The sequence below is a fragment of the Acanthochromis polyacanthus genome, chromosome 16 (genome assembly GCF_021347895.1).
Source record: "Acanthochromis polyacanthus isolate Apoly-LR-REF ecotype Palm Island chromosome 16, KAUST_Apoly_ChrSc, whole genome shotgun sequence".
Taxonomy (NCBI): domain Eukaryota; kingdom Metazoa; phylum Chordata; class Actinopteri; family Pomacentridae; genus Acanthochromis; species Acanthochromis polyacanthus.
Window position 1 is genome coordinate 12,198,006 of NC_067128.1, and position 14,349 is coordinate 12,212,354.

At 40.1% G+C, this 14,349-nt stretch overlaps 1 protein-coding gene across 1 annotated transcript in view; it reads right to left on the reverse strand.

Annotated features, from left to right (window-relative positions):
- LOC110953094 (uncharacterized) overlaps positions 1-12,580 on the reverse strand; it is a 57,710-nt gene extending 45,130 nt beyond the window's left edge. The window contains 13 exon segments of the mRNA XM_051937030.1: positions 3,966-4,491; positions 4,652-4,698; positions 4,870-5,043; positions 5,142-5,315; positions 5,409-6,852; positions 6,855-7,208; positions 8,249-8,477; positions 8,820-8,898; positions 9,229-9,342; positions 9,693-9,809; positions 9,916-10,014; positions 11,052-11,206; positions 12,471-12,580. Of these exon segments, the coding sequence (XP_051792990.1) occupies positions 3,966-4,491; positions 4,652-4,698; positions 4,870-5,043; positions 5,142-5,315; positions 5,409-6,852; positions 6,855-7,208; positions 8,249-8,477; positions 8,820-8,898; positions 9,229-9,342; positions 9,693-9,809; positions 9,916-10,004 (3,347 nt within the window). The 5' untranslated portion in view covers positions 10,005-10,014; positions 11,052-11,206; positions 12,471-12,580.
- Between the last annotated feature and the right edge of the window lie 1,769 nt (positions 12,581-14,349).

The following is a 14,349-nucleotide window of genomic DNA, read 5'->3' on the forward strand; positions in this document are numbered from 1 at the left end:
TACCGCTTGTGTGGGCTTGCTGGGCTGTTGTTGCTTGTGGTGAGTCCTATGGACATCTTGAGCTTCTGTTGCTGCTGTAATTTAGTGTGGCGGTCCCAGACTCTAGAGACTGAGGCTCTAGTTAGCAGTCTGCAAACTTTGTGAACCTGTCTAGTAATTTGAGTCTTCATGTACTGTATGTGCTATGTGTTTTTAGAGCTGTGGCAGCATTGATGTGTCTTAATGCTGTTTCCTGACCTGATGCTGGAGCTGGTGGCCAATCATTGACTGGGGCTGAGTATTTAAGCTGCAACCCTTACTGTTTGTTCCTCTGTGCCATCTGCTCATTTCTGTTTGCAGGTCTGTCTGCAACTGGTGTGTCCTTAGTTTTTTGTGCCTCCAGTTTACATTTGTGTCCTAAACTTCTAGTTGGATGTGTAGTGTGCTGAGCTGCATGGCTCTTCTCCTAATTGTGCATGTTTGTTGCAGCAGTCTTGGGTGGTTGTGCTACTGGAATTGCTGCTGATGTCTCTGCAGGAGCCTGTCCTCATTGGGGGAATGACCACATAGTTCGTCTGTACACGCCCTTATTACGACAGTTTCGTTTTGAAGTTAAGTGACCTCTAGTGGTTGAGTAAATTTTGACACTCCGGTGTCTCAGCTGAAATGTCACCATGAACAAACTTTGACCTAACGCTAACCCTAAACCTGTCTTGCGAAAGTGAGGGGGGAAAAGCCATTTTGTGAATTAAATTCCATAATGCCTTCCTGTCTCCCGCAGGGTGCTAACCTAAATGCGCTCACATGGGTCATAGGGGCACGTTACATACAACCTGTGTGGTCGTTACGAGTTTGAGGACTTGTTGCTCTGCAGCTTTGACCTCTTATTTAATAATTCATGTGTATTATTATATTTTATCTTTTACATTATTATGTTTTTATATTTGCCTGTAAAGCATTTTGTATGTGACAGTAATGTGGCCTATTTCTAACTACATGCAATTTAGTGTGCAGGCAGGTTTAATTTAAGGAAGGATCAAACATATCAAAGGATTTAGCTTTAACTGTTATCAGACACATTAAGTCTCTATCTCTGGTGGTTCCTCTTTTGCTGTTCCCTGCTTCTCATCTGTCTTTTGTAGATTTGATGTTCAGATTTAATGCAGAAATTTGAAAGAATATGACTGAAATGAAATCTGAGGAGATGTCTCATTAATTTAATTCATTTCCATCCTCATTTTTGTGAAGGTGAATCTTTGAATGTTAGCCTTTGATTTGTACTTTCCTTAAAGTCATGGTGTTGTGTAATAAATCAAGCAAACTGCCTTATATAGGTGGTACTATAACATTTTTTTAGCTGAGCCTCAAAACTGTTTTCAGTGAACTGGCTAATCATTTCCATGATTCAGAGCCAGAGTAGACCTGTGGACCAACACTGACAATAAGTGGAGTTAACTTATTATGGTTTACACCCCTGATTCCACTATAACTCACCCAGGATTGAATTGTGGATTTTTCAAGGTTGATGTGTACAATTAATCCAGGAGGATGACGGCCATATTTGCAACTTAAATAGGTAAATTTGCACTGATAAAGATTACAAAAACTAAATATGCATGTGTACATGATTGGTGTTGAAACATTAATCCCCCCCCCCCCCCCCCCCTTGCTGTGTTTCAGCATTGAATCTTCAATCTACTTTGACAAGAATTAAAACCAAAAACATGTAATTACAGACATGTTCAGATCAGGACTCCTTGCTCTTTGTGTAGACGGCTACTATTCTGGATGGTTGAAGTTGTCTCAGCACAGGAGAAATTTAGGATAACACACCTCCTGATGTGTGATGGAGAACACTAGTGTTCGCTATAGAATGCAACATTTAGACAGCACTACAAAATATACTACATAGGGTATTGTGAGTGATTCCTCCTGTTCCACCAACCTCTGTCAATGTGACCCTTTTCCTCCAGCCACAGCCATGTCTCCTCACCTCCAGCATACTGGTAGGTAGTTATTTAAGCCTAGTTCAGTGCTGTTGAGTTCATCTGCAGCAATGATTCAAGGCCAAAATAGAACATTACAATGACTGTGTTTAAAGTAGCTTTCAAAGCTTATAGATGAAATATTTCCCTGCAGAGGTATTATTTTCTGTCTACATGTCCTGGTTTATGGGTAGGATTGTTCCTTCTATTCACAGCAGACCCTCCTTTAAAAAAATAAAACCAGGTCTGTGGGTTTGTCAAGGATACCTGCCACTGACTCTAAATTGATGTGATGTGCTGAATTCAGACATAAAATACTTTTTCCTTTTATTTGAGAGGATTGAAGGTCAGATCAGATAAATCCTCTCACTCTGTGCAATCCAGGATGTAATGCTGCCACTAATGAGATGCTGTAGCAAAATTTTGTGGCAGTTTTTTTCCCAGCATATCAGAACATGTTTTTACCCCACTTGACAGGCCTTGTCTTTAGCAACCTACAGTTCTGCTTTGTAAAACGCACCTTTTATATGTTGTACACAGGAAAGACATGGTATGCATACATCTGAAGTAAAAAAAAAAAAACAACTCATCCGTATTACTCTATTCATATTTTCTCTGTACATCTTTAACTTATCTTTGGTGAGGTGGAAATGCATTGTGCAGGTTTAAGAAAAACCCAATGGTGTTCTCGGACTTAAGTATTTTTTTCATGCTTTTATAACTGTAGCTTGAAGCAAGTCGTGCAAAAGAACTGTATACCACCTAGTGTTCTTAGATGTACAAATTTCTCCAGATTTCCAACTTTCAACTGCAGATGCTTTTGCGGTGTTGCTTTGTCACTAGCTATGGAAAATTATTGATGTTTGCCTTCGTCGGTGCTTCAAACTTCTTGTTTAAGAATTCAGTTTTAGCATTCATTTTAAACTTATGTCCTTAAAAGCAGAGGCAAATGTCTTAGTGGCCTCTGCACAGTCTAATAACGTGCAGCATGCATTGGAAGTTCAGCTTTCTCAGTCATCTCTCTTTCAGAGCACTGTCCCACGACGATTTTGAAAGACAAGAAAAATACTGTTTTTTCAGAGGCTTAGTTTTTTTAAGGTGCAGATTGGAAAAACCCAGAGCTTGAAATCAATTATTAGACAATACTTTTTCTGTTTAAAATCTGACAGTTTGCATTATTAAGGACCCAAACACTAAAAGTTGTAATCAACCAGAATAACAAGTGGTACACAGCAGACACGTGTTTTAAGAGTAAAATATCAGGCAGTGTCTGCTGATTTTTCCGACACATTCAGAATCCTTAAAGCTGTTAGTGTGATATTTACATTCATTTTTACAGTTTTGTTTCTGTCTGTACTGCAGTAGAAGCTACTTATATTATGACAAACAAAACGTAGAAAAAGTAATCGTTTCTCTTGCTATGGTTTGGAAACATGATTGTGTACAAAAAGTGAGCACTGAGTTAATCCACATCCAAGTCAGGAGCATATTTAAAGGACAGTCAGAAAGCCTAGCCAGAATACAGACACTCCTTTAGCCACTGACTATGAAAGAACTTTAAATGCAACTTTATTCAAATGACACAATGCCACAGATTCCAAGAGAAAGATGAAAACAGCTGGCTGCTAGATGCTGACATGTCAACAACTCCTCCATTTGTGATTTAAGAAATCATTGATTATATGTTATACTATATGTGATCAATGTACTATCTTGTTATTCAATAAAATTAGTTCAAAAAAGAAAACTGATCTTTCACGTATATAACCTGACATGGTGATACATTATTGGTTCGAGGTAATCAGTGTTGTTCATCTGAGAGGTCAGAATGTTTTGGCTCATTTATGTATATTTGTCATGAAGATTACTTGTGTTAGCAGGAATCATAAATATTTTGAATGTTTTCACATTGCATTGATTTTAAAAAGACAATTTCTGTCACTTCATGTTTCACTGAAACTTATTTTCTGTTTTTCCACACGAGGTGACGCCTGTTCCTACAACTCGCACAGACTCACTGAGGAGTCAAATGACCAGAACCTAAATCCAGGATACAGAGGTTCAGTGAATGTGGTGTTGAAGGTGTGGAGGTGGATCAGAGAGTCAGGGGAGACTCTGTAGAAGGACAGGATGCCAGCAGGATAGTCCACATACACTGCTACTGCATCGGAAGAATTAGGAGGCAGAGGGATTGCAGTTTCTCTATTGTCATGCCAGACAGAGTAACCTCCATCAGAACACTTCAGACTCCAGGAGTGATGATTCCTTCCAAGGTGAGAGTCAGCACTGTTGCCCCTCTTTCTGCTTTCTTTGTAAGTGACACCGATGTCCACCCACCCTGTCCACTTTACTTCCCAATAAGAACGGTCTGTCAGACTGTTACTATGCAGCAACTGAAAGCCGTCATATCTCTCTGGGTGATCAGGATATGGTTGCTTCTCCTCCACCACTCTCACCCTCTTGTGACTCCCAGACAGTTTGAGGTATCTGTTTGCTGTGTTTGGATCCAGCTCGGGTTTGAGGGCATCTGATCAAGAGAACAATACAGAGTACAGCAACAGTTGATCATTTGGCACATCTGATGGGTTAAGTATTACTTCACTGTGAAATATCATTGTTCATTTCAATTTATGTCACATCAGAAATGCTTTGAGTCTTTTATGTTATAAATGAAAAGTAGTACACACATTTTCTCAAACCAGGTTTCATTCTCTCTTCTCCACCATTTTCCACCCTGTTGGAAGAAACACATCAGGATGAGGACTGATAAATATGATAAAGTACTGTTCTGCTAATTGATTTAAAATCTAGCATAAATTATACCTGCTGTTAAAAACAAAATGTGTCACTCTGACACTTGAAGAAGTAGATTAAAAAACACTAGGCTCCTGATGTCTGTTCATACCTGACAGTGTCCAGCCTCCAGTGTGGATCCTCCACTGCAGCAGAAAGCAGATTCACTCCTGAGTCTCCTGGATGATTGTAGCTCAGGTCCAGCTCTCTCAGATGGGAGGGATTGAAGCTCAGAGCTGAGACCAGAGAAGAACAACCTTCTTCTGTGACCAGACAACCTGACAGACTGGAGGCAGAAATATATCATCAACTCAGATACTGAATATCTACAAAAACAAGAACATGCAGCAGATTTAACTGATCAACAATCAGCTGTATCCTGACCTGAGACTTTCCAGTTCACAGTGTTTACTCTTTAGTGCAGCAGAAAGCAGCTTCACTCCTGAATCCTGCAGGTCGTTGTTACTCAGGTCCAGATCTCTCAGACTGGAGGACTGAGAGCTGAGGACTGAAGACAGAGCTTCACAACTTCTCTCTGAGAGGTTACAGCTGCTCAGTCTGAGGGAAAAATTAACAATAAACACAAACATAATGTTTAATTTGTTATGTACAAAAGTAAATATGTTTGAAGTGGTTCACTAATCAACCTACACAGCTTTGTTGGAGGCTTTGACCACTGGCAGCAGCCTCAGAAGAGCCTCCTCTGAAGCAGAGTATTTCTTCAGGTCAAACACCTCCAGATGTTCTTCTGATGACAGTAAGATGAAGACCAGAGCTGACCACTGAGCAGGAGACAGTTTTTCTGTGGACAGACATCCTGATCTCATGGACATTTGGATCTCCTCCACGAGAGAACGATCATTCAGTTCATTCAGACAGTGGAACAGATTGATGCTTCTCTCTGCAGACAGATTCTCATTGAGCTTCTTCTTGATGTACTGGACTGTTTCCTGTTTGGTCTTTGAGCCACTTTCTGTCTCTGTCAGCAGGCCTCGTAGGAGATTCTGATTGGTCTGCAGTGAAAGACCCAGGAGGAAGCGCAGGAACAAGTCCAGGTGTCCATTTGGACTCTGCAAAGCTTCGTCCACAGCTGTCTGGTGGACATGCGCTAGTGAAAGTTTGTTTGTAAAGATGTTAAACAAACAAGATGTTGTCTGTTCTTCCATCAGGTTGACACGGGAGTTGATGAAGGTTTGATGAACATGAAGAGCAGCCAGAAACTCATGAACACTCAGATGGACAAAGCAGAACACCTTGTCCTGGTCCAGTCCTCTCTCCTCTTTGAAGATCTGTGTGAACACTCCTGAATACACTGAGGCCTCTCTGATATCGATGCCACACTCTGTCAGATCTGATTCATAGAAGATCAGATTTCCTTTCTGCAGCTGCTCAAAAGCCAGTTTTCCCAGAGACTCAATCATCTTCCTGCTCTCTGGATTCCAGGGTGAATCTGTTTCAGATCCTCCATCATACTTGACCTTCTTCACTTTGGTCTGAACCACCAGGAAGTGGATGTACATCTCAGTCAGGGTCTTGGGAAGCTCTCCTCCCTCTCTGGTTTTCAGCAGGTCCTCCAGAACTGTAGCAGTGATCCAGCAGAAGACTGGGATGTGGCACATGATGTGGAGGCTTCGTGATGTCTTGATGTGGGAGATGATACTGATGGCCTGCTTCTTATCTCTGAATCTCTTCCTGAAGTACTCCTCCTTCTGTGGGTCAGAGAACCCTCTGATCTCTGTCACCATGTCAACACACTCAGGAGGGATCTGATTGGCTGCTGCAGGTCGTGTGGTTATCCAGAGGCGAGCAGAGGGAAGCAGTTTCCCCCTGATCAGGTTTGTCAGCAGCACATCCACTGAGGTGGACTCTGTAACATCAGTCAGGATCTCGTTTTTGTGGAAGTCCAGAGGAAGTCGACACTCATCCAGACCGTCAAAGATGAACACAACCTGGAAGTGTTGGAAGCTGCAGATTCCTGCTTCTTTGGTTTCAGTGAAGAAGTGATGAACAAGTTCCATCAAACTGAACTTTTTCTCTTTCAACACATTCAGCTCTCTGAAAGTGAATGGAAATGTGAAGTAGATGTCCTGGTTGGTTTGTCTTCAGCCCAGTCCAGAGTGAACTTCTGTGTTAAGACAGTTTTCCCAATGCCAGCCACTCCCTTTGTCATCACTGTTCTGATTGGTTCATCTCTTCCAGGTGAGCCTTTAAAGATGTCTTCTTGTCTGATGGTTGTTTCTGCTCTGTCTGGTTTCCTGGATGCTGTTTCAATCTGTCTGACCTCATGTTCATCATTGACCTCTGCAGTCCCTCCCTCTGTGATGTAGAGCTCTGTGTAGATCTGATTCAGAAGAGTTGGGTTTCCTGCTGTAGTGATCCCCTCAAACACACACTGGAACTTCTTCTTCAGGTTGGACTTGAGTTTTTGTTGGCATATCGCAGCAATCATCCCTGAACAATTAAGAAATGGAATAAATGAGTGGGTTAATAAATCTGGAAAATGTGAACATTTTACCAATTTGTGTAGATGTCTTCTGTCTACAAAAAGCATTTTCAAGCATATCAGTTGGAGACAACCAGTTTCTAACTCTTTTCAGTCCTAATGAATTCCTAGATCTGATGCTGATGTTTGCATCATATTACCAGAAGAGTTTAGAAATATAAACTTCTTCCATGTCGCCTCTATTCCTCCTTTTCATCATGTTAAAACTGTTAAAACATCACCACTGAGGGAGCTGATGTTCAACTTCTGCTTGAGGTCCTGGGTGATGACGGTGCCCAGAAAGCGGCAGTGCTCTGTCATGTTCATTGGGTAATCACACAGGGTCATGGGGTTGCACGGGGCTGGGTCCTTCCTGAAGTCAACACCCTAAGTGTTGAGCTCCAACTTATTCTGCCTGCACCAGGTCACCAGATGACCTCCCGTCTGGAGGTTGACTCATCCCCAAAACAAATGAATCGAATGAAGGTGGTATCATCTACGAAATTCAGGAGCTTCACAGACTGATGAATGAATGCGCAGTTGTGCTAGTACAGCGAGAAGAACAGAGGTGAAAGGACACAGGCTTGTGCTGATGGTTTGGGAATCAGAAATATGTTTTCTCAACTTCACCATCAGTGACCTCCTGTCAGACAGGAAGTGATCAAACTGCAGGTGGAGACAGGCATGTGCAGCTGGGAGAGTTTGTCCTTCAGCAGAGATGGGACAGTCATAGTAAAAGTTGAGCTGAAATCCACAAAAAGCATCCTGGCATAGGCTCCTGCAGAGTCCAGATGCTGGATGATTTAGTTAAGAGCTACATTGACCAGCCAGCTCCTCCTGCTTCATTCTCCTTAGGAAATGCAGTGTGATCTTCAAAAATGACTCCTTGGCAGAGTAATAAATGACACTGACACACAGTGATCCTGCTAGTATTTGAGCTGATCCTCTATGAAAATTAAATATAAACATAAAATAAGCATAAAAATCAATAAAAATGAAATCCTCTTACTGTTCTGAAGGCTGTCTGCCAGCTCCTCCTGCTTCATTCTCCTCAGGAAGTGCAGTGTGATCTTCAGAAATGACTCTCTGCTGCTCCTCCTCTGCTCTTCATCCTCACCCTCCAACTCCTCCTCCTCCTCCCTTTGACTCTCTAAGCATTCTGGGTAATCTGGACTCAGAACCTTCTGGATTTTCCTCATCTCATTCTTCACGTAACCGATGATGTTTTCCTCCAGCAGCTGGAACAGAGAAATATATCAAGTTTACTTTCAACTGAAACTGAAGACAAATTCAGACCTCTGTTGAAATCCATTAAGTAGAACAGTGTGGACAATATGTGGACCCAAATCATACTCAAAGTGGAATTGACAGATGAAACTGTTTTAACAGTAACTGAACATTCAAACCTTCATGAAAGTTGGATTTATCACAGCACTGATGTATCTGACTGTAATATTTGGACCTAAATGCATAATAAGTTGCTCACTGAGAATCTGTTTCATGTTTCATCAGTGAATCAGAACAAATTCTGTTGTCAAGTTAATGTGACAGTAAAATTTTGAATGTAGAACAGCTCTCACCATCAATATGAAGTCCAGATCTGTTCGATGCTGAGGGACAGACTGACCTCTGAGATCCTCTGAGTTCTGCTGGTTAATGCTGCAACAACATTCAACTTTAGCAAAGGAAACCCAAGATCACCAGAATGATGATCCCAACATATGCACTCAATCTATAATTCCAGGTTGATCAGTATTGTTTTCATTTTCAATTTCTGAGGGCATATTTAGTAATTGCAAAGTTGTAGTAATGTTAATATCCAGCAAAGTGGAAAAACATGATAACACAGCGGGTACTGCAGTTGAATTAGTTATGACATCACAAAATTTGGAAATTAGGATTGTTCTGCAAAAAATGTGACTGCTATTATTTACATTGGTGTTATTGAAAGGCTATAGTTTATTATTTGTGGCAGAGAAATGATCTTACCCTCCATGAACAGACTGGTGTTCATCTTTTAAGTTAATGGGACCAATCATAGACCTGTCACTCTTCATGGAAACACAGCTGGGTTCAGGAGAGCCTGGTTTCGGATGATTCATCCTGATGGAAACAAAGTAAGTAAGTGTAAGTTAAAGGGATACTCCTCTAAAAATCTTTGATTTACCAAATACCTTCTGTCTCTGGGTTCTTAAAACTAGAAGCTGGTCCACTTTTAGCACTTTTGTAATGCTGGCTGTCCACTAGTTTTTGGCTTTATCTTAAGACTTTATTGATTTAAGGTTTGCCATGGCTCCAAACTGTGAACCTGCAGATGTTTCTGGGTCAGATTCATGACTAAAGGGGACCAGGTCTTTGCTGTGATGGCACTCTGGAAACTCTGGAAAATTAAGATCATGTGACTATTGACAGCTCATACATTATTGTTGTTTATGGGAGAGAAATGATCTTACCTTCCATGAACAGACTGGAGTCCATCTTTTAAGTTAATGGGACCAATCATAGACCGATCACTCTTCATGGACACAAAGCTGGGAGCAGGAGAACCTGGTCTGTTCTGCTGCTTTGTTCTTCAACACAAAACGCACAGAGTGAGTATAAATAAGTGATGTCAGTGGTGAGCGCTGAGCTCTGACATGGAGAAGAGTCATGGACAGTTAGAGATGTTCATCTCACCTCTGAGCTTTGTTCTGGTTCTCATGTTCCCCACACAGAGTGGTATCAGAGGGAGCGACTCCCTCCTCTCTGTCCTCACAATGATTCATGGTTTACTACCTTCGCACAAACAACAACCTGATTAGTACAACAACATTACTTCTCACTGACTAGTCCAAAACTAGTTACACAGACTCCGGATTCACCAATATACAATGCTGACTATGACATATGCTTGCTATCTTGTCAAAAAAGGAAACGGTATGCTTTAAAAGTCATTCTCTCATTCTGGGATTCAAACATTAACAAATAATTTGTCAAAATCTCCAAATTTTGTTTCACAATCTCAAAATAATTTTATCTATGAAATGCCTTTACTGTAATATAATCGTAACATCCCATCAAGTCTCTCTGTTGTCACACGTTTCTGTTACATGCTTCTGTGTGACAATACCACTCCAAATTTATAGTGCTACATTCTATGAAATTAAAATGCAATCTTTAATTTAAAACTGATATTAAGTCATCTCAAAGGATTCAGGCCTTTTCGCTGGTTGTATATGTTGTTTGTAAAAGTGTGATTTTTTTCCTTCAGTCTGAACTCAGAGTCAAAATATCAAATTGAAAACACTTAAAAACATTGACTCCAACTGGGTTCAGCTGCAGCCTGTCTGCTTAATGATCCTGGAGATGATGTGTTTTAAATATAACATAGAATACAGAGAGTGAAAAGTCTGAATACTTTCTGAAGTGACTGCAAGTGTTTGTTCTTTGGAGACTATCCTGAAGATGGTCTGAATGCCCTCACACATCTGTCAAACAATATCTGTTCAATTGTGATTTCAACCTTGTGTTGTGTTGCATCCTAAAGTAACACTCAGAGTTTTAACGTTCAAAAATAAATGAACCACAGCCACCCTGATCCAAGCTGTCCAACCAGTTCTGACGCTCTCTGCATTTTTTACTGATCACATGAGATCAGATTACAGTCAGACTGTTGTTCACTTTATCAGATAAACATTCAGACATACAAGCATCAAACAGATATTTAAGACAGCCAAGCAACACAAAGAAACACTTGTACTGTGAGTCAGTGATAGGAAACAGTGTGATCCTGTTTGTCAGACATGTACAGAATTCTCGGGTAGGATTCTTACCTGCTGAACTCATTTCAGATCAACTTCAGACACTTTCCACCTTTTTGTGTGTCGAGGAAACATTTGGAGAGAAGAAGCTGCTTATTCTCTCTCATAAGTCTTGCAGTCTGTGTGCATTTGATGTGAGGATACTGTAATTTTCTCATAATTTGAATCTAAAGAAAACCCAAAACAAACAAACAAAGAAAGAGCAAGCATCAGTGACATCAGAAGCAGTCTAACCTGTTGCAGAAACCCAATCTCAGAGACACTCTGCATCAGATGGAATTCTACTGTCTGTCCACTAGACAGAGCAAACAGATTATCTGCTGAAGATCAACAAATCACAAGACAGATAAGATGCAGATGGATCACGAGCAAATCTTACTGATACTGATTACTGATCTTACTGAACGGTGTCACATTGTGGATGATGTAAAACCTGTGTGCAGAATAGTTTAGCTGCTGAATTCTTAAAGGTTTTGTTGCATGGTTGCAGGAATTCAAGATCTTGATCATAGTTACAACACTGAGTGCTGACTTCTCACTTTGTACGTGGAAAAGTGTTAATTTACAACAAATTATACATAAAGCGTAAAATCCAAATGCTTGCTGAGCATTTATAAAGAAGTTGAAGACTGACAAAGACAAACATTCCTAGCATGACATGAAACTCTTTAGAACATTGTCACATCGTGCTGGAACAACATGGATCATCAGGTCTGAGCAAGTTGGTCAAGTTTATGCAGCTGGAGTGCTGTTTACGTCAAAGCCAAAGGAAGTGAACAAAGACTGAGAGATTCTGACATTCAATACCTTGTTGTTGTTTTTTTTTTTTTTTTTGCTAGTTAAAATTTTCACTCAAACTGTTCCAGAAGTCTTCATGATTGGTCCAAGACTTTTGGAAATCTCGCTTATACACAACAACTGATTCCAAAAAATACAGTTAAATAAGGCTGCATTTGTTACTACTTTGATCACAGGACACATTTGTTCAATTTAGTAGCAGGACTTATAAAATCCGAAATTATTACCCCTACAAAAATGTGCGAAAAGATTTATGGTCCCAGTTGATAATTTGTGTGATTGATCAGATTTGTTACTGTATCCCTGAAGTTACATTCAAACGCTTTGCCATGACAGCTCCAAAATGTCTTTACTTTGTATGACTTAGTTATTATTGCGGCAACTCCATATGTTCGATATTTTCTTAAGAGAAAACTTTCGACACCAGTCAACAAACAGCTCCTGTTCTCACAGACACACTGACCAGACTACGATCCTCCTGTACTCACAGATTGCTGAATCACTGTCCTTTAGCACAAACACAAATTCTTTTCTTGTGAGTACCAGGCAAATAAAACAATCACCTTAAAGAAACTACACTAAGAGCAATCCTGTTGATCAGACATACACAGATTTCTCTGGTAGGATTCTTACCTGCTGAACTCACTTCATATCCACTTCAGACACTTTTTACCTTCATGTATCAAGGAAACGTTGAGAGAGAAGAAGCTGCTCGTTCTCCCTCGTCAGTCCTGATGTCTGAGTGATTTGATCTGAAGAAACACTTGTTCTTACATCCTCATAACTTGAGGATTAAAGTCAACAAAACATCAGCAGCAATGAGTGACAGAACCAGTTTGACCTGCTGCAGATTCCAGGCAGTCAGACGTAGCTGTTTTCCGAGTTATCTCACTTAGCTGCCTCATATGATCCATCCATCCTAATAGAGTTTTCAAAACCAAAATGCAATATTTTCTGTCTTTCACTGAGTCACAGATCAGGTGATGTAGTTGATGCTGATGGACAGATTAAAGAACTAAATGTCTGAGGCTGGAAGTCACTAAAACCTGCTGTCAGATCCTGTAGGTGTTATACAAGTATTTTGAAAAATAATAGTCATTACAAAACAAATGTGTTGAAGGTGGTGAATCTAAAAAGATTCAGTCGACTCACATAACAAGTCATATATAATAAGAGCTGATGTTTCGCACATTCCTGTTGAACTAAAATCAGACTGCAGCACTGAAGTAAACTGAATATCTTCACTGTTAATGACTATTATTCACAGAATCAAACTGTGCACATTTTGGATGAAGATGTGGTTTAAATATTTATTTAGATTAGATTCTTCCACAGTGATTTCCAGCCTATAGTTTATAATTAAAAGGAAATCTTCAAACATTGAAGACATGTTTTTGTTTTTTCGTTCCTGGTTACTGAGTGTAGATGTGATGTGAAAAATGTGACTTTTTTTCCCTGGAAACAGAATCTGTGACACAATCCAGCATATAGAACATGATTTTATTCAAAAGTGACTGTAAGAGATTTAGTCAGTTCTGTTATAGGTGATGTGAAGTGATTATTCTCTTTGGTTCGTGTGTCTCTGACTGTGTGTGTCAGCAGTATCTGATGCAGACAGACGATGAAGACGTGCAGTTGTGTCGATGACCTTCAGCTCAGATAATGTTGCTTTACTCAGATCTGCTCACTTTTCTTGTTGGTCAGAAATAATTGACAGCAGCTGATGATGGTTTGACTGACAGTCTGAGTGCAGAGAGAAGGATGTGTCTGAACCTTTTCAAACTGCTGAACAATAAAATGCACTGCAGGTTAAAAATGCATTGTCAGATATGGAATATGGTGTTGCTGATCAAGACTGATAATGTTAATGTTTGATCCAAAAGGTTCAAGGTTCAGGTCAGAGCAGCTCTGATGTCACATTTCCTTAAAGTTACTCTTGATTGTAGACAGCTGAGACTCGGCTTTGAAAACTTCCCACTGTGAGATACATGTTTATCCTCTCTGGTTGGTCTCAGGGATAAAAAATTTCACCTTCATTCATCTGATTACTTTCACATCCAAAGGTAATGTAACCATCAGTTTTACATCGTTTCAGTGTGAGTGAGTGTCACTCTTAAACTGATGTTGTGTTTGGTGGAACGGTCAGCAGCTTCCATGTTGAAGGAAACATCTTAGATCCTCCACAGGAAACAAAACAAGTTGACTCCTGTCAAAGCTCAAATTCAGTTTGTGGATTTCTATTCTTGGACTTCAATATTTTGAAAGATATTCTTTACATTTTCATTTATCAGCCTAATCTTGTGACAGTTTAGTCACAAACCTTTAAATGTACTGATTCATGGACATTTATTCTCTATAAATGCCTGTTAGAGTCACACTCCATAGTAATAAATTTTACATCAAGAAAGTCCTGCACTGAGGGAGGCACATTACACTAACTAAACCTTTAGGGGTTAAAACAATATTTCCACCAGAAAATTACAGATTTTTGACTAATCTTGATCTACTTCAG